The 18,698-nt window shown below is 43.5% G+C and overlaps 1 protein-coding gene across 1 annotated transcript in view; it reads right to left on the reverse strand.

Annotated features, from left to right (window-relative positions):
* LOC115142081 (glycoprotein endo-alpha-1,2-mannosidase-like protein) overlaps positions 1-18,698 on the reverse strand; it is a 35,621-nt gene that overhangs the window by 8,072 nt on the left and 8,851 nt on the right. The window contains exon 3 of the mRNA XM_029681552.2: positions 3,176-3,252. Within this exon, the coding sequence (XP_029537412.1) occupies positions 3,176-3,252 (77 nt within the window). The remainder of the gene's footprint in view (positions 1-3,175; positions 3,253-18,698) is intronic.

The following is an 18,698-nucleotide window of genomic DNA, read 5'->3' on the forward strand; positions in this document are numbered from 1 at the left end:
GTCTATCACGACTTTAAGACAGTGATTCCCAAACTTTTTATAGTCCCGTACCCCTTCAAACATTCAACCTCCAGCTGCATACACCCTCTAGCACCAGGGTCAGCGCACTCTCAAATGTTGTTTTTTGCCATCATTGTATACCTGCCACACACACACTATACGATACATTTATTAAACATAAGAATGAGTGAGTTTGTCACAACCTGGCTTGTGGGAAGTGACAAAGAGCTCTTATAGGACCAGGGCACAAATAATAATATAATAATAATCAATCATTTTGCTCTTTATTTAACCATCTTACATGTAAAACCTTGTTTGTTAATTGAAAATTGTGAATAACTCACCACAGGTTAATGAGAAGGGTGTGCTTGAAAGGATGCACATAACTCTGCAATGTTGGGTTGTACAAGAGAGAGTCTTAGTCTTAAATCATTTTCCACACACAGTATGTTCCTGTATTTAGTTTTCATGCTAGTGAGGCCCGAGAATCCACTCTCACAATAGGTACGTGGTTGCAAAGTTCAAGTGCAAGTTCAAATCCCCGAGCTGACAAGGTACAAATCTGTCGTTCTGCACTGTTCCTAGGCCGTCATTGAAAATAAGAATTTGTTCTTAACTGACTTGCCTAGTTAAATAATGGTCAAATAAAAAAGGGCATCAGTGTCTCACGTTTGCCCATGCAGGATACTCTGAGCGCAGCCCAATCCAGAAATCTGGCAGTGGCTTCTGATTTAAATTACATTTTCACAGAACCGCTTGTTGCAATTTCGATGAGGCTCTCTTGTTCAGATATCGGTAAGTGGACTGGAGGCAGGGTATGAAAGGGATGACAAATCCAGTTGTTTGTGTCATCTTTCAGGACACACAAAAAAAATCATACAATGATGGAAAGACCTGTGTGTTGTCCTTGTTAATGCAGACAGAGAAGAGCTCCAACTTCTTAATCGTAGCCTCAATTTTGTCCCCCACATTGAATATAGTTGCAGAGAGTCCCTGTAATCCAAGAAAAAACATCACCCAGATAGGCCAGTCGTGTGAGAATCTCGTCAGTAAAAACTTTAAGCTCGTCTCTGTTAAACATTTTTGTCTACTTTGCCCCTTGATAACCAGCACACTTATGTATTCAGGGGCCTTGTTTCAGGGGCTTGCTTTAATAAAGTTAACCATTTTCACTGTAGTGTCCAAAACGTCTTTCAAGCTGTTAGGCATTCCCTTGGCACCAAGAGCATCTTGATGGATGCTGCAGTGTGCCCAAGTGGCGTCGGGAGCAACTGCTTGCATGCGCGTTACCACTCCACTATGTCTCCCTGTCATGGCTTTTGCGCCATCAGTACAGATACCAACACATCTTGACCACCAAAGTCCATTTGATGTCACAAAACTGTCCACTACTTTAAAAATATCCTCTCCTGTTGTCCTGGTTTCCAGTGGTTTGCAGAGGATGATGTTTTCCTTAATTGATCCCCCATAAACGTAACGGACATATACCAGGAGCTGTGCCAGGCCTGCCACGTCTGTTGACTCATCCAGCTGTAATGCATAAAATTCACTGGTTTCAAGACATTTCCTGCCATGTCACTGATGCGTCGTGAAACAGTGTTGTTTGATGAAGACATTGTCTGTATAGTTTTTTTTGGGCCTTTTCCCCCAGCATTGTCCCAGCCGCGGCGGCAGGAATAATTAAGTCCTCTACAATAGTATGGGGCTTGCCTGTCCTAGCCATTCGATAGCTCACCATATAAGACGCTTCTAGCCCCTTCTTATTAATGGTATCTGTTGCTTTTATACATGTCTTACTCCTCTAAAGCTGTCTTAATTCTCACTCAAAAACCTCCTGTGGCTTATTTTTCAAATTGGCATGTTTTGTTTCTTTGCAAGAGTGAAGGTTTCATCGAGTTGTGAGATAGTACTTTTGCACATATAACACACTGTGGCTAAGGAAAGGCACTACTCCCAATATAAGTGAACCCCAAATCAATGTAGTTCTCATAATATTTTAGCCTCTTTGTGCTTTCCTGGGTAATGGGCACTAGCTTTTCAGCTACATGAGATTCACAACTGTCAATGTCCATGCTAGCTGGGTTAACAATAAATGTAGAATTACTGATGCTAGCATTGGATGTGCTCGTGAAAGCAGAACAACTTGTGTCGTCGACAGGTACAGGTGTAGTAGTGCTGGTAGTAGCAGTACTACCAGTAGAGCTGGTATGTGTCTCTATGGACGTGGGCCGTACTTTTTTTTAGCCATTAATCCATTTTCGAGCAAACGGAATGAACAGCAGCTATGTTTGGCCACGAGAGAGTAACGGTTAATGTGATTGGATGTTAATTATTTGACTAGGCTACCTGTATTTGACATTGTGTTGTTATTTCGCTGAACACTAGATGGTTTAATTTTATTTTGGGCAGTGAAACGAGGCTACTCAGGTGAGGGGAAAAAAACTCACCCAAATGTATAGCCCTGTTGGAAAATATAAATGGATTGTGAAAATATGAAGGAAAAAAAAGTGAATCACAATTTTTATTTAGCATACCCCCAACAGCATTGCACGTACCTGTACCCCAGTTTGTTAATACCTGCTTTAAGACATGAAGGTCAGATAATTAGGAAAATGTCAAGAACTTGAAAAAATGTTTGGAGTGCAGTCGCAAAAAACATCAAACGCTATGATGAAACTGGCTCTCATGAGGACCGCCACAGAAAAGGAAGAAAATAGTAAAAATAAAGAAAAACCCTAAAATCAGTAGGTGTGTCCAAACTTTTGACTAGTACAGTATCTACCTACCTACCTACCTACCGATCTACCTACCTATCTACATACATACATACATACATACATACATACATACATACATACATACATACATACATACATACATACATACTCACTCACTCCGGACTCCGAAATTGCTCGTCTTAATATTTCTATATTTTTTAAGTACATTCATACTGCACTGTTGGAGCTAGGAACACAAGCATTTCGCTACACCCACAATAACATCTGCTAAACATGTGTAAACGACCAATAGAATTTGATTTGAAGTGAACTGTGTCTCAGTCCTTTAAAAGGGTCTATGTTGTCTGAAAACTACTGTTTTCAACAGGAAAGTTCAACAAGGTTTTACTTTGTGTCCACTTCAATTTGAAGTTATTCTAAACAAAGACAAGACCTACCTGTCGATGATATACTTGATGTTGTCATGGACACTGTGGTCGCTCCGCCCTCTGTAAGGCTGCAGGTGAAATGCAACCTGGGAAGAAAATAACAAAACATCTTAGTCCACAGCTTTCCATTCATTGCATTGTTGTCACATATTTGTAAGTGTGTCTATGCAGCCAGCCCAACCATCTAAGGTGATGAGTTAGTATAGACTCAAACTCTAGAGAATATTCACATTTGGAAAGGTGACAGGAGCTGGGCTGTGTTCCGCTGCCACTTGGGTCTAATTGAGAGCTATTCAAAGCCTAAGGACGCAGCAGGAGCAATACATCCATTATTATGCAGCCATTATAATAAGCAGTTGTTACAACAACGGCAAAATGACTTCAAGTGTTGTGTCGAAATACTGGTGGAGCCAACTAATAAAATAATCTGACCAGAGAGGTCCAGAACCTGAAAAACAGTTTGCAGTTCTCCCAGGGTCTGCTCGATGAGTTTAATCGGGAAACGGCAAGATGACGACAATCTGTAAGCCTCTGACAGAGAACATTAGTTCTGTATGTGAATCCATGATAACAATGACAGATAAATCAGATTATCTCGAAGGAGTAAATCATTCCAGGTGATTACCTCATGAAGCTGGTTGAGAGAATGCCAAGAGTATGCAAAGCCATCATCAAGGCAAACGGTGGCTACTTTGAAGAATCTCAAATATAAAATATATTTTGATTTGTTTAACAGTTTTTTGGTTTCTACATGATTCCATATGTGTTATTTCATAGTTTTGATGTCTTCACTATTATTCTACAATGTAGAAAATAGTAAAAATAAAGAAAAACCCTAGAACGAGTAGGTGTGTCCAAACTTTTGACTGGTACTGTATATTCAGAACCATATCCCAGTAATGCTTAGAGAAGATCTCATGTCAAGTGTTATTAAAGTAGTGTGGCTTCAGGTTCACCTGCCTCATCTAAAGCCTATTACACTATCTAAATAATGTGTGTGAAATGTGTGTGAAATGCTTGATAGTCTACTTTCTTGGAAACTTTCAAATTGACTGTTTTTCATCAAGCCGTCCACTCAAGAGGAAGTTTCTCGCTGTAACCAGTGCCATTAAATCTGGTTCAGGTTATTAATCAATTTACCAAGGTGTTTACAAACACTAAAGGAACAAGATCATCCATACAGTATGTATTGATGATCAAATGTTTACTAATACTGTGGAACTCTTTTCTAAAGCTGTATCCGTACCCATTGGATGCAGTGATCACAATATAGTGGCTATATCTAGGAGAAACAAGGTTCAAAAAGCTGGGCCTAAAATAGTGTATAAAGAGATCATACAAAAGATTTAGCTGTGACTCTTATGTGGATGATGTAAAAAAATATATGTTTGTTTGTCTGATTTATGAAATTGCTTCATCCAGTTATTGATAAACATGCACCTGTTAAGGAACTGACTGTTTGAACTGTTAAGGCTCCATGGTATTGATGAGGAAATTAGAAACTGACTGTTAGAACTGTTAAGGCTCCATGTTATTGATGAGGAAATGAGAAACTGGATGGTTGACAGAAAGGGGGCAAAAGGAAAGGCGAATAAGTCTGGCAGAACATCTGACATCTGAAAAATGACGTGACTAAACTTAACAAAAAGAAGAAGAAACTGTATTAATGAAACCAAGATCAATGATGTAAAGAACGATGGGAGAAAAAAAACTTTTACGTACTTTAAGTTAAATGATTGTCAGAAAGACAAATTCAACTCCATCTTTCATTGAAGCAGATGGCTTATTCATCACAAAACCATTTGATGTTGCCAATTATTTGAATGATTACTTAATTGGCAAAATGGCCAAACTTAAGTAGGAAATGCCAACAACGGACAGTGAGCCAACGTATTAATGCATAAAGAAACAAATAATGAAAGAAAAGCAAGTCGGAAGTTTACATACACCTTAGCCAAATACATTTAAACTCAGTTTTTTCACAATTCCTGACATTTAATCCTAGTAAAGATTCCCTGTTTTAGGTCAGTTAGGATCACCACTTTATTTTAAGAATGTGAAATGTCAGAATAATAGCAGAGAGAATGATTTATTTCAGCTTTTATTTCTGTCATCGTATTCCCAGTGGGTCAGAAGTTTGCATACACTCAATTAGTATTTGGTAGCATTGCCTTTAAATTGGGTCAAACGTTTTGTGTAGACTTCCACAAGCTTCCCACAATAAGTTGAGTGAATTTTGCTCCTGACAGAGCTGGTGTAACTGAGTCAAGTTTTAGGCCTCCTTCTTCGCACACGCTTTTTCAGTTCTTCCCACAAATTATTTATGATTGAGGTCAGGGCTTTGTGATGGCCACTCCAATACATTGACTTTGTTGTCCTTAAGCCATTTTGCCACAACTTTGGAAGTATGTTTGGGGTCATTGTCCATTTGGAAGACCCATTTGCGACCATGTCTGGAGATGTTGCTTCAATATATCCACATCATTTTCCTTCCTCATGATGGCATCAATTTTGTGAAGTGCACCAGTCCCTCCTGCAGCAAAGCACCCACACAACATGATGCTGCCACCCCTATGCTTCATGGTTTGGAGGGTGTTCTTCGGCTTGCAAGCCTCCTCCTTTCTCCTCCAAACATAACAATGGTCATTATGGCCAAACAGTTCTATTTTTGTTTCATTTCTCCAAAAATACATTTCTCCAAAAAGTACGATCTTTGTCCCCATGTGTAGTTGAAAACTTTAGTCTGACTTTTTTATGGCGGTTTTGGAGCAGTGGATTCTTCCTTGCTGAGCGGCCTTTCGGGTTATGTTGATATAGGACTCGTTTTACTGTGGCTATAGATATGTTTCTACCTGTTTCCTCCAGAATCTTCACAAGGTCCTTTGCTGTTGTTGTGGGATTGATTAGCACTGTTCGGACCAAAGTACGTTCATCTCTAGGAGACAGAATGCATCTCCTCCCTGAGCGGTAAGACGGCTGCGTGGGTCCATTGTGTTTATACTTGCATACTATTATTTGTACAGATGAACGTGGTAACTTCAGTCGTTTGGAAATTGCTCCCAAGGATACATCAGACTTGTGGAGGTCTAAAATAAAACTCTGAGGTCTTGGCTGATTTCTTTTGATTTTCCCATGATGTCAAGCAAAGAGGCACTGGGTTTGAAGGTAGGCCTTGAAATACATCCACAGGTTCACCTCCAACTGACTCAAATTATGTTAATTAGCCTATCAGAAGCTTCTAAAGCCATGACATCATTTTCGGGAATTTTCCAAGCTGTTTAAAGGCACAGTCAACTTAGTGTATGTGAACTTCTGACCTACTGGACTTGTGATACAGTGAATTATAAGTGACATAATCTGTAAACAATTGTTGGGAAAATGACTTGTGTCATGCATAAAGTAGATGTCTTAACCAACTTGCCAAAACTATAGTTTTGTTAAACTATAGTTTATACAAGTCTCCGACCACTACCTTGTATCCTTTTCCCTCTTGCTCTCATCCAACACTTCCCACACTGCCCCTACTCGGATGGTATCGCGCCGTCCCAATCTTCGCTCTCTCTCCCCCGCTACTCTCTCCTCTTCCATCCTATCATCTCTTCCCTCTGCTCAAACCTTCTCCAACCTATCTCCTGATTCTGCCTCCTCAACCCTCCTCTCCTCCCTTTCTGCATCCCTTGATTCTCTATGTCCCCTATCCTCCAGGCCGGCTCGGTCCTCCCCTCCTGCTCCGTGGCTCGACGACTCATTGCGAGCTCACAGAACAGGGCTCCGGGCAGCCGAGCGGAAATGGAGGAAAACTCGCCTCCCTGCGGACCTGGCATCCTTTCACTCCCTCCTCTCTACATTTTCCTCTTCTGTCTCTGCTGCTAAAGCCACTTTCTACCACTCTAAATTCCAAGCATCTGCCTCTAACCCTAGGAAGCTCTTTGCCACCTTCTCCTCCCTCCTGAATCCTCCTCCCCCTCCCCCCTCCTCCCTCTCTGCAGATGACTTCGTCAACCATTTTGAAAAGAAGGTCGACGACATCCGATCCTCGTTTGCTAAGTCAAACGACACCGCTGGTTCTGCTCACACTGCCCTACCCTGTGCTCTGACCTCTTTCTCCCTCTCTCTCCAGATGAAATCTCGCGTCTTGTGACGGCCGGCCGCCCAACAACCTGCCCGCTTGACCCTATTCCCTCCTCTCTTCTCCAGACCATTTCCGGAGACCTTCTCCTTACCTCACCTCGCTCATCAACTCATCCCTGACCGCTGGCTACGTCCCTTCTGTCTTCAAGAGAGCGAGAGTTGCACCCCTTCTGAAAAAACCTACACTCGATCCCTCCGATGTCAACAACTACAGACCAGTATCCCTTCTTTCTTTTCTCTCCAAAACTCTCGAACGTGCCGTCCTTGGCCAGCTCTCCCGCTATCTCTCTCAGAATGACCTTCTTGATCCAAATCAGTCAGGTTTCAAGACTAGTCATTCAACTGAGACTGCTCTTCTCTGTATCACGGAGGCCCTCCGCACTGCTAAAGCTAACTCTCTCTCCTCTGCTCTCATCCTTCTAGACCTATCGGCTGCCTTCGATACTGTGAACCATCAGATCCTCCTCTCCACCCTCTCCGAGTTGGGCATCTCCGGCGGCCCACGCTTGGATTGCGTCCTACCTGACAGGTCGCTCCTACCAGGTGGCGTGGCGAGAATCTGTCTCCTCACCACGCGCTCTCACCACTGGCGTCCCCAGGGCTCTGTTCTAGGCCCTCTCCTATTCTCGCTATACACCAAGTCACTTGGCTCTGTCATAACCTCACATGGTCTCTCCTATCATTGCTATGCAGACGACACACAATTAATCTTCTCCTTTCCCCCTTCTGATGACCAGGTGGCGAATCGCATCTCTGCATGTCTGGCAGACATATCAGTGTGGATGACGGATCACCACCTCAAGCTGAACCTCGGCAAGACGGAGCTGCTCTTCCTCCCGGGAAGGACTGCCCATTCCATGATCTCGCCATCACGGTTGACAACTCCATTGTGTCCTCCTCCCAGAGCGCTAAGAACCTTGGCGTGATCCTGGACAACACCCTGTCGTTCTCAACTAACATCAAGGCGGTGGCCCGTTCTTGTAGGTTCATGCTCTACAACATCCGCAGAGTACGACCCTGCCTCACACAGGAAGCAGCGCAGGTCCTAATCCAGGCACTTGTCATCTCCCGTCTGGATTACTGCAACTCGCTGTTGGCTGGGCTCCCTGCCTGTGCCATTAAACCCCTACAACTCATCCAGAACGCCGCAGCCCGTCTGGTGTTCAACCTTCCCAAGTTCTCTCACGTCACCCCGCTCCTCCGCTCTCTCCACTGGCTTCCAGTTGAAGCTCGCATCCGCTACAAGACCATGGTGCTTGCCTACGGAGCTGTGAGGGGAACGGCACCTCAGTACCTCCAGGCTCTGATCAGGCCCTACACCCAAACAAGGGCACTGCGTTCATCCACCTCTGGCCTGCTCGCCTCCCTACCACTGAGGAAGTACAGTTCCCGCGCAGCCCAGTCAAAACTGTTCGCTGCTCTGGCCCCCCAATGGTGGAACAAACTCCCTCACGACGCCAGGACAGCGGAGTCAATCACCACCTTCCGGAGACACCTGAAACCCCACCTCTTTCAGGAATACCTAGGATAGGATAAAGTAATCCTTCTCACCCCCCTTAAAAGATTTAGATGCACTATTGTAAAGTGGCTGTTCCACTGGATGTCTTAAGGTGAACGCACCAATTTGTAAGTCGCTCTGGATAAGAGCGTCTGCTAAATGACTTAAATGTAAATGTAAATGTATAGTTTGTTAACAAGAAATTTGTGGAGTGGTTGAAAAACAAGTTTTTATGACTCCAACCGAAGTGTATGTACACTTCTGACTTCAACTGTACATGTCAGCAACCACAGCTAATGAAGTCACTGAAACCCTTAACAAGGAGTTGCAGTCCGTTTTGGAATGAGTGGCCAGTAATAAACTGGTCCTGAACATCTCTAAAACTAAGAGCATTGTATTTGGTACAAATCCTTCCCTAAGCTCTAGACCTCAGCTGAATCTGGTAATGAATGGTGTGGCTGTTCGACAAGTTGAGGAAACTAAATTACTTGGTGTTACCTAAGATTACAAACTGTCATGGTCAAAAACATATAGGTTCAATGGTTGTAAAGATGGGGAGAGGTCTGTCTGTGATAAAGAGATGTTCGGATTTTTTGACACCACACTCCACAAAGCAAGTCTCCTGCAGTCTGTAGTTTGATCTTATCTTGATTCTTATCCAGTCGTGGTCAAGTGCTGCAAAGAAAGACCTAGTTAAGCTGCAGCTGGTCCAGAACAGAGCGGCACATCTTGCTCTTCATTGTAATCAGAGGGCAAATATAAATACTATGCATGCCAGTCTCCCTTGAGGAGGAGAGACTGACTGCATCACTTCCTGTTTTTATAAGAAACATTCATGTGTTGAAAATTCCAAATTTTTTGCATAGTCAAGTCACACACAGCTCTGACACACATACACTAACCCCACCAGGCATGCCACCAGGGGTCTTTTCACAATCCCCAAATCCAGAACAAACTCAATAAAGTGTACAGTATTATATAGATCCATTATTGCATGGCACTCCCTTCATCTCCTATTGCTCAAATGAACAGCAAACCTTATTTCAAAAAACAGATAAAGCAACACCTCCCGGCACAACGCCCCTCCCCTATTGGACCGAGATATATATATATTTTTTTGTGAATTTTTTTTACCCCTTTTTCTTCCCAATTTCGTGGTATCCAATTCTTAGTAGCTACTATCTTGTCTCATTGCTACAACTCCCGTACGGGCTCGGGAGAGACGAAGGTTGAAAGTCACGCGTCCTCCGATACACAACCCAACCGCTTCTTAACACAGCGCGCATCCAACCCGGAAGCCAGCCGCACCAATGTGTCGGAGGAAACACCATGCACCTGGCAACCTTGGTTAGCGTGCACTGCGCCCGGACCGCCACAGGAGTCGCTGGTGCGCGATGAGACAAGGATATCCCTACCGGCCAAACCCTCCCTAACCCGGACGACACTAGGCCAATTGTGCGTCGCCCCACAGACGTCCCTGTTGCGGCCGGTTACGACAGAGCCTGGGCGCAAAACCCAGAGTCTCTTAACCACTGCACCACCTGGGAGGCCGGACCGAGATATTTTGTGTGTATGTATTGATACCCTTTGTAGGCTATGTGCCATTTTTAAATGTAGGTAGTTCTATCCTTGAACTGTTCTTGTCTATTAATGTTCTGTATTATGCCATGTTCTGTGTTCTGTGAGTAGCTGCGGATCCTAATAAAATACCCCCGCCCCGACCCCCAAAATACAGTCACAGCTAATTACATCTAAATGAAAGTAACACTACCCCTTCTCCCCCGCTCTACTTTTCATCGAAAGTTGAACCACAAATTGTGGCTGATATTTGAACCCCAACTCTCAAGCATGTATAACTGCAACAGTCATATTTCTCGGCCAACAGAAGTGGACGAAGTGGGTGCCCAGAAATGTCCTCATACGATATTAACACTCACAAGTGTTAATATGTTGACCAATCTTTACAGACTGTGTTATAGGATTGTCTCAGACAATGACTGTTTCAGCACTGGTGTTATGCCATGACAAATAACCTGACACATCTATCCCATGTTCATTCGTCATCCCCCTAAAGCCCAGTGAATCATAGTTCTATTCCAGCCGACTATTCCTCCATGAGGAACCGAGTGGCTGAACACACGATGGATCAGCTACGAAACAAATACAAAAATATTTAACTTGAATTTTTTAAGAGTAAGAGTGGAGAATTGCACTACTTTGAATTATATATGATCAAAGTGGACCACTTTTCTTCTCTCGCAACGGGTTCTGCAGGGGCCCAGCATGAAAGAAACTGGATGGATAGAGCCATAAGCAGAATGGAAGCAGCAACACCTCGCCAGTTTGATAATATACGTCTGCTGCTTTTGATGTAGATCCATCATTCTCGCCTGACGCTTGATTCAATTCCTGTCTGAGCTCCGCCTCGCCACGCCCTGGTTCTGTCTGCCAAGACTTGCTTTATCTTGGCCAAGTTGCAGTTGTAAATGAGAACTTGTTCTCAACTAGCGTACCTGGTTAAATAAAGTGACATTTATTTTAATTTTAAAGTAGCACTATCCTATTAAATACTTTGTTATCGTTATGGGGTTAGCTAGTGTTTAACGTGGGCTGTGGAGATTAAAGTGCTAAACATAGTATAGGTTTAGCATGTGCATTTTTCATGACTGGGAAATGTCTTTTATGCTATAAAAATACTTATCATTATGGAGTTAGTATACCATTCACTATGGAGAATAAGGCTCTAAACATTTTACACGTTGTTAGGCTATGCATGTTTTGTATTTTTCATGGAGTGGGAATTGTCTTTGTCTTATTATGGCGAGGAACTGTAGCCAAGTATAGTGCATTCGATTAAGATAGGTTGGAGTAGGGGGTATGGCAGTATTGAAATGAAAGTGAGTGGCTACTGGGCCTTCCTTACCAGTTGCCGTGGTAATGTAACTCTTGGTGACACCAAGGGCTCAAAGTGTCACCATGACATTGGGACAGAAGTGCGCTAATGGATTGGAGTGATGCAGGCTAAGGATGGGAGGCGAGGCGGTTTTAAACTGTTGTCCTGTATAGTTAAATGTAGACATTGGGAGAAAATGGTTGTTGTCGCTAATGGTGACAGCTAAGTGCTTCAGTGTCAGATGAAAATATCTTTGAATTCGGAGCCCCCTTGGCAGGGTAGTTCACTATGGCTGTGTAGGACACTCGTCTGAAATCCCTTTTCGAAGGCGATAAGTGTAGGAACAACTCTCCGTATTCTGATTAACATCTCAAGGCAAGGTATCATTAGAGAGAAAGTTAGAACTCTTTTCTGTGCTAATAACTTTTAAGATTAAAAGCTGAGTGGATCGGCTGTAAAAAAAAAAATTAAAAACTCCATTTGCGTTTTTTAAGCCTGCCGTTTCACTGACTGTCTAATTATTTCTCCCTAAGAGAAAGAGCTGTCACCATCTCAACTCCCGCTCGCCGCAGATGACACCGTTGGAATAGCCCGCTCATGTTCCACCCGAGACACATAAGGCCATTACACAGCAGCAATTTAGACATAAATGAGAGACCCAAGCAAACCAAGAGCATTTCTCACAGACAGGCCCAGCCCTATCACCATCACCAGAGCAAAGAATAGGCTGAATCGAGTAGAATACAACCTAATGCACTGTAACAGGCCCTTAGGAGGGGATTTCAACCATCCGTTATTAAACTACCAAGACAGCATTTCAAAACAGTCAACACCATACAGTATTGAACGTATCATGAGATGTTGCCGCTTCCTACTTCCAATAACGTTTCGGTTATATTAGTTCAATTCAGTAGGGTTCTACACGCTAAGTTGTCAACTTCTCATTAACATCAACATCTAGCAGGCACACCAACTATGCAACCCAAATGGCACCCTAGTCCCTATGTAATGCACTACTTTTGACCAGGGCCCGTAATTAGTGCACTATCAATGGAATAGGGTGCCATTTGGGACACAACCAAGTCTTGTGAGATGGAAGATGGTAGCTGCATGCTGTGCTGGGCATCTGGAGATGGGGAAGTGTGCCTGACAGCATGGCCTGCCCACACATGGGCCTCTCTGTGCTGCTGCTGCTGTACAACATGCCCTACTTTTCTGCCCCTTGGGGCCCGGATTGTTCAGGGAGGAAAACTGAGTCATGGGACCATTACCCCCCTCCCCCGAGCCCACAAACAGCCCCTCAAGGGCCAAAGGGGAGTTTCGGCCTGAGCTACTCTCCAAGCAAGCAGAGTGTGACCACAATTGTTCAACTCAGTGGAGCTCTGGAGCCTTCAACCGCAAGAGGATGTGCTCTTAAACTCCAACCGTGCATACATAATACAAAAGCTGTGTGGGTGTCCATACTTGATTTAGTGGCTTTTTCCGATGCTATTCTTATATAAACAAAACAGTCTGTTTTCTGCAATGTCATCTAGTGTAAGGTCCTAGATTTGGGAGTCTTAAGTCAGTGCCATAGTAGTATTGCCTGGCTACCCAGACTCCTCGCTCTGACCAAACACTACGCCACACCCACCATAGAGGTTAGTTTATTTTCCGTAATGAGTCTGGATCGGAGTACCTCCTCAATCCTTCACCGAATGTGAACACTCGGGGCCGTCTGATTGGTCCAGAAACTGATGGGTTGGGCCAGAGCCAGAACACATGTGGGTTTGATACTCTGATTGGTTTGAGACGATCCGATCGCTGATGACTTTGTTTTGTACAACACCCCTCATGCCCATCGTCACCACAAACGACCCCAACCCCGGTAGACTAGTCTAGACCTGTTCTGGCCTGTGTTTCTAAGGCTTTTTCAGACTGTGAAGATTCAACGTGTCTGTCTCGGGACTGTCTGCTGTTATTCCGACCACGTCACACACAGAGCTCCCTCTGTTAAGTGGCAAGTTATAAAGGCTCTGTAGCCTCCGCTCATTGTGATCACCTCAGGTCAGACTGCAAAGAGAAGTTCCGTCAGATCTGACAGCGGAGGGATGACAAGACTGATAAACAGAGAGATGGACTGACTGAGCAGGTACCATGTAAGACGTACACCTGCAACAGTGACAAACACTTCACGCTGGTGCCCCCTAAAGACTTTTTCTTCTAGTCTCTTTCTGTTTGTGTCTGCATTCACATTTCCTTTGAAGAGGCTATTTGGGACCTCAAATAAATGATTGCTCACTTTTGCTCCGAAGGATCCTTCAGAAGGAGCACAATAAGAATGTACTGTACATGGAAGTCAAAGAGCACTATGATGAAGTGAGATGGCGGGATGCTGCCGCTGAGAATAAAGGTCCGAATCCTACCTTGAAATCCATACGCTTAACATGTTTTTTGCATAAGTCATGCATTGATAACAATGGGTCAAGTTATGCCCATGGATCTTATGTTAGGACTCAACCAAGAATGATTATGCATTCTACTGCTCATCCGCCATCTTACATATTGGTGTGAAAGAGGAGGCACAATTATACATTTTAATTTGCCTTGTCTTTGCAGAACATTCCAGGAAGATTGTAAATGCAAGAGGGCCTCTTTTGCATTAGAAAAATAAATGTTTGCGTGCATCGCAGCTCAAAATGATTAGAGACCCAAGACATTTTTCTACGGTCAGCAGTTTGTGAAGATTTTTCACTAAAGGCACTCCAACAATAGATGTCCTTACTTACTTACTTACGTACTTACTTACTGACTTTATTGACCCCATGGGGAAATTCTGTTGCAGTGTCATGTACACATTTAAAGTGGCGTTTTTAAATACAAAACAAAATTGTCAATACAACTTTCATAACAGTTACCTACCAATGAAAATAATAATAGTAAGAAATAAGAAATAAAACAATAAATTAAAAAATAAGAAAAGACTAGCCTGCTGGCCTTACGGAGTCAATGGGAACAGTCGCCCGAGCTATTTAGGAGGGACATCACACCTGGCACAAATGATTGTCTCGTTCTGTTTTTCCTGCTGAGGGGTGCCCTATACCTGCGCCCAGAGGGGAGTAATTCAAAGTCCAGGTACAGGACTTGGGTCTAAAATGATTTTGTAAGCCTTACGGAGGGCCCTGACCTTAAAGATCTCATCCAGGCCTGTCTGTTTGACTCCAAGTACCTTGCTTGATGTGGTAATAATCCTTCTCAGCATGTTTCTCTGGCTGACAGTGGCGTTGCCAAACCAACAAACAATACAAAAAGTTAAAATACTCTCAATAAAATATATGTAAAACAGAGTCAGTATAGTACAGTCTATATTAAAAGAAGCCAACTTTTTGAGAAAGTACAGTCTCTGTTGGCTCTTTTTGTGGATCAGGTCTGTACATTTACTCCACTGAAGCTTATTGTCCGAAAGGACACCCAGATATTTATATTCCTCTACAATTTCTATACTCTGGCCTCTGATAGATGTTGCAGAGGTAGGTGTTGTACACTTCCTGAAGTCTATGCACATCTCTTCAGTCTTGTAGGTATTGAGGACCAAGTGTGATTCCTCACACCACTCTACAAAGTCATCTAGGACCAGGCCATGATGTTCCTTGTCATCATGCCACATGCTGATCAAGGCAGTGTCATCAGCGAACTTAACGAGGTGTCTGTCAGTATGGGAACTAGTACAACTATTAGTGTACAAGATGTACAGAAGTGGGGACAAAACACATCCCTGAGGAGAGCCTGTGTTGGTATTGCGTATATCCAACACATGGGGACCTATTTTGACTCGCTGTGAGCGTTGGCTCAGGAAGTCCAACAGCCACAAAACCAGCCCCCCATCTAAGGAGAAGTCCCGAATGAGTCTCTGTGCCAGAATGTAAGGCTGGATTGTGTTGAAGGCAGAAGAAAAGTCAACAAACAGAACCCTGACATGGGATTTAACACCCTCTAGATGTCTGTAGACCATGTTAAGGAGGGTAAGAATGGCATCATCAACTCCTCTGCTAGGCTGACAGGCAAACTGAAACGGGTCGAGGAGCAACTGGGTGACACTGAGAATATGACTTTTAACAATTTTCTCAAGGCATTTCATTACTAAGGATGTCAAGGCGACAGGGTCGGTAGTCATTCAGCACAGTGGGATTAGATGCTTTTTTTAGGAATTTGTATAATTATTGAGTTTTTCCACAATACTGGCACGTGTTGCTGGTCAAGTGAGGATTGGAAAATGTATGTAAAAACACCAGCCAGTTATTCAGCACAGTGCTTTAACACGTCCACTCATTTAGTCTGGGCTTTTGTAGGTGTTACATCCTCTGAACAACTTCAGAACATCAGACTGTTGAACAACAACTCTCTCAAACCTTTGTAATGGTGCTTCCATTTGTTTAACCTCCGACACGAAGATGTCTGATTCAAATCTTGAGAAGAAAACATTCAGTTCATTAGTCATGTTCTGGCCCTCATATCCCCCAAGGTCAGCACTGGTTTTCCCCCTGCCTATGTGGGGGGCGCTAGCCATGGATTTAATCCCTTGCCAGGCCACCCTTGCGTTTCCTGAGGACAGGGTCCTCTCCACCCTTTGCTTGTGTGCCTCCTTGTCCACCAGTATCTGTCTTTTGATCTCACATTGTACTTCTCTTAAAGCCTGTCTATCACCCCCAGCATGAACTGCCTTCTTCCTATCAAGTAGTGATTTTAGATGTTTTGATACCCGAAGCTTGTTGTTAGGGAAGATTTTACAGGTCTTAGTAGGCACAACTGACTCAACACAGAAGTTTACATCGTCTGAAATAACATCTGTGAGTTCATCCAGATCAGAGCTGCTGTCCTCAAATACCTCCCACATTGTACAGTCAAAACACCCCTGGAGACAAGTGATACTGTTGTCATTCCAGATCTGGACAGTTTTAACTGTGCAGTGGTGGAGGGAGATCCATTTTTGGACTTTTAAAATAATGATACACTACATGACCAAAAGTATGTGGACACGTGCTCTTCGAACATCTCATTCCAAAATCATGGGCATTATTATGCAGTTGGTCCCCCTTTTGCTGCTATAACAGCCTCCAATATTCTGGGAAGGCTTTCCACTAGATGTTGGAACATTGCTGCGGGGACTTGCTTCCATTCAGCCACAAGAGCATTAGTGAGGTCGGGCACTGATGTTGGGCGATTAGGCCTGGCTTGCAGTCGGTGTTCCAACTCATCCCAAAGGTGTTCGTTGGGGTTGAGGTCAGGGCTCTGTGCAGACCAGTCAAGTTCTTCCTCACCGACCTTGACAAACCATTTCTGTATGTACCTCGCTTTGTGCACAGGGGCATTGTCATGCTGAAACAGGAAAGGGCCTTCCCCAAACTTTTGCCACAAAGTTGGAAGCACGGAATTGTCTAGAATGTCATTGTATGCTGTTGCGTTAAGATTTCCCTTCACTGGAACTAAGGCGCCTAGCCCGAACCATGAAAAACAGCCCCAGACCATTATTCCTCCTCTACCAAACTTTACAGTTGGCACTATGCATTTGGGCAGGTAGCATTCTCCTGGTATCCATTACATGAAGCTCCAGACGAACAGTTCTTGTGCTGATGTTGCTTTCTGGGGCAGTTTGGAACTCGGTAGTGAGTGTTGCAACCGAGGACAGATGATTTTTACATGCTTCAGTACTCGGTGGTCCCATTCTGTGAGCTTGTGTTGCCTACCACTTCACAGCTAAGCCGTTGTTGCTCCTAGACGTTTCCACTTCACAATAACAGCACTTACAGTTGACTGGGGCAGCTCTAGGAGGGCAGACATTTGACGAACTGACTTATTGGAAAGGTGGCATCCTATGATGGTGCCACATTGAAAGTCACTGAGCTCTTCAGTACGGGCCATTCTACATTCTAATGTTTGTCTATGGAGATTGCATGGCTGTGTGTTCGATGTTATCCACCTGTCAGCCAAGGGTGTGGCTGAAATCGTCAAATCCAGTCATTTGAAGGGGTGTCCACATACAGTGTTTATAGTGTATATATGCCCCATCCCTTAGCTTTTTACAAAAAAGTGGCAACAACTTAGTTGTTGTTTGTTAAAGTTATCTTTCCCTACTTTGGCTTTATTTTTTTTACTGCTCTCTCTTATCAGTAAAACTGCACTTTTTTGGTGGAAAAAATATAGGCAATTTTGAATCCTCCAGAATTAGCTAGAACCTCTGTACTGTAACGTCCCGCTTTTTGTTCGATTACTTGCTTATAAGGACTGAGGTCGGGGAGTTTGATATAGTTTAGTTTAACTTTACTTAGAGTACGCCGGCATTACAGGGTTATTCACGAGGCTTCCGAGCACATCTATCGGTCCCGTGTAAAACATGGAACTGGACTATTTCTGTACAAATACACGGACTGGATTACGGAACGTTCACAACATTACATGTACAACAGACATTTATTTTCTATACTTGTTCTCTTATAAATATGCATTATTTGCATTATTTTCTATGTAGCAGAGATTCTCATGCAAACACAAAAACGAATCCGCTCTCAATTGTCTTTAAATGCGGCCGTGTGTTGAGAAAACACAGCGTGTGTATTATTGATGCAACACAGCTGGAGAAAAGGGCTCTAGCTTAAGCCTGTCTCTCTTGTCACACTGCACTCGGTCCACATTCATTCACACAGGCACGAGGCTCGCAATGCCCCTAAAAGCAGTCTTTAAAGGCCCAGTGCAGTCAAAAACGTGATTTCCTGTGTTTTATATATATTTCAATACTTTCTGGTTGGAATAATATTGTGAAATTGTGAAAATCATAATAATGACATTTTAGTATAAGACCTGTTTGAAAAGACCGCCTGAAATGTCAGCCTGTTGCGGAAGGATGGAGTTTTAGCCTGCCTGGTGACATCACCAAATCAAATCAAATTTTATTTGTCACATACACATGGTTAGCAGATGTTAATGCGAGAGTAGAGAAATGCTTGTGCTTCTAGTTCCGACAATGCAGTAATAAC

The sequence above is a fragment of the Oncorhynchus nerka genome, linkage group LG14, assembly GCF_034236695.1.
Source record: "Oncorhynchus nerka isolate Pitt River linkage group LG14, Oner_Uvic_2.0, whole genome shotgun sequence".
Lineage (NCBI taxonomy): Eukaryota > Metazoa > Chordata > Actinopteri > Salmoniformes > Salmonidae > Oncorhynchus > Oncorhynchus nerka.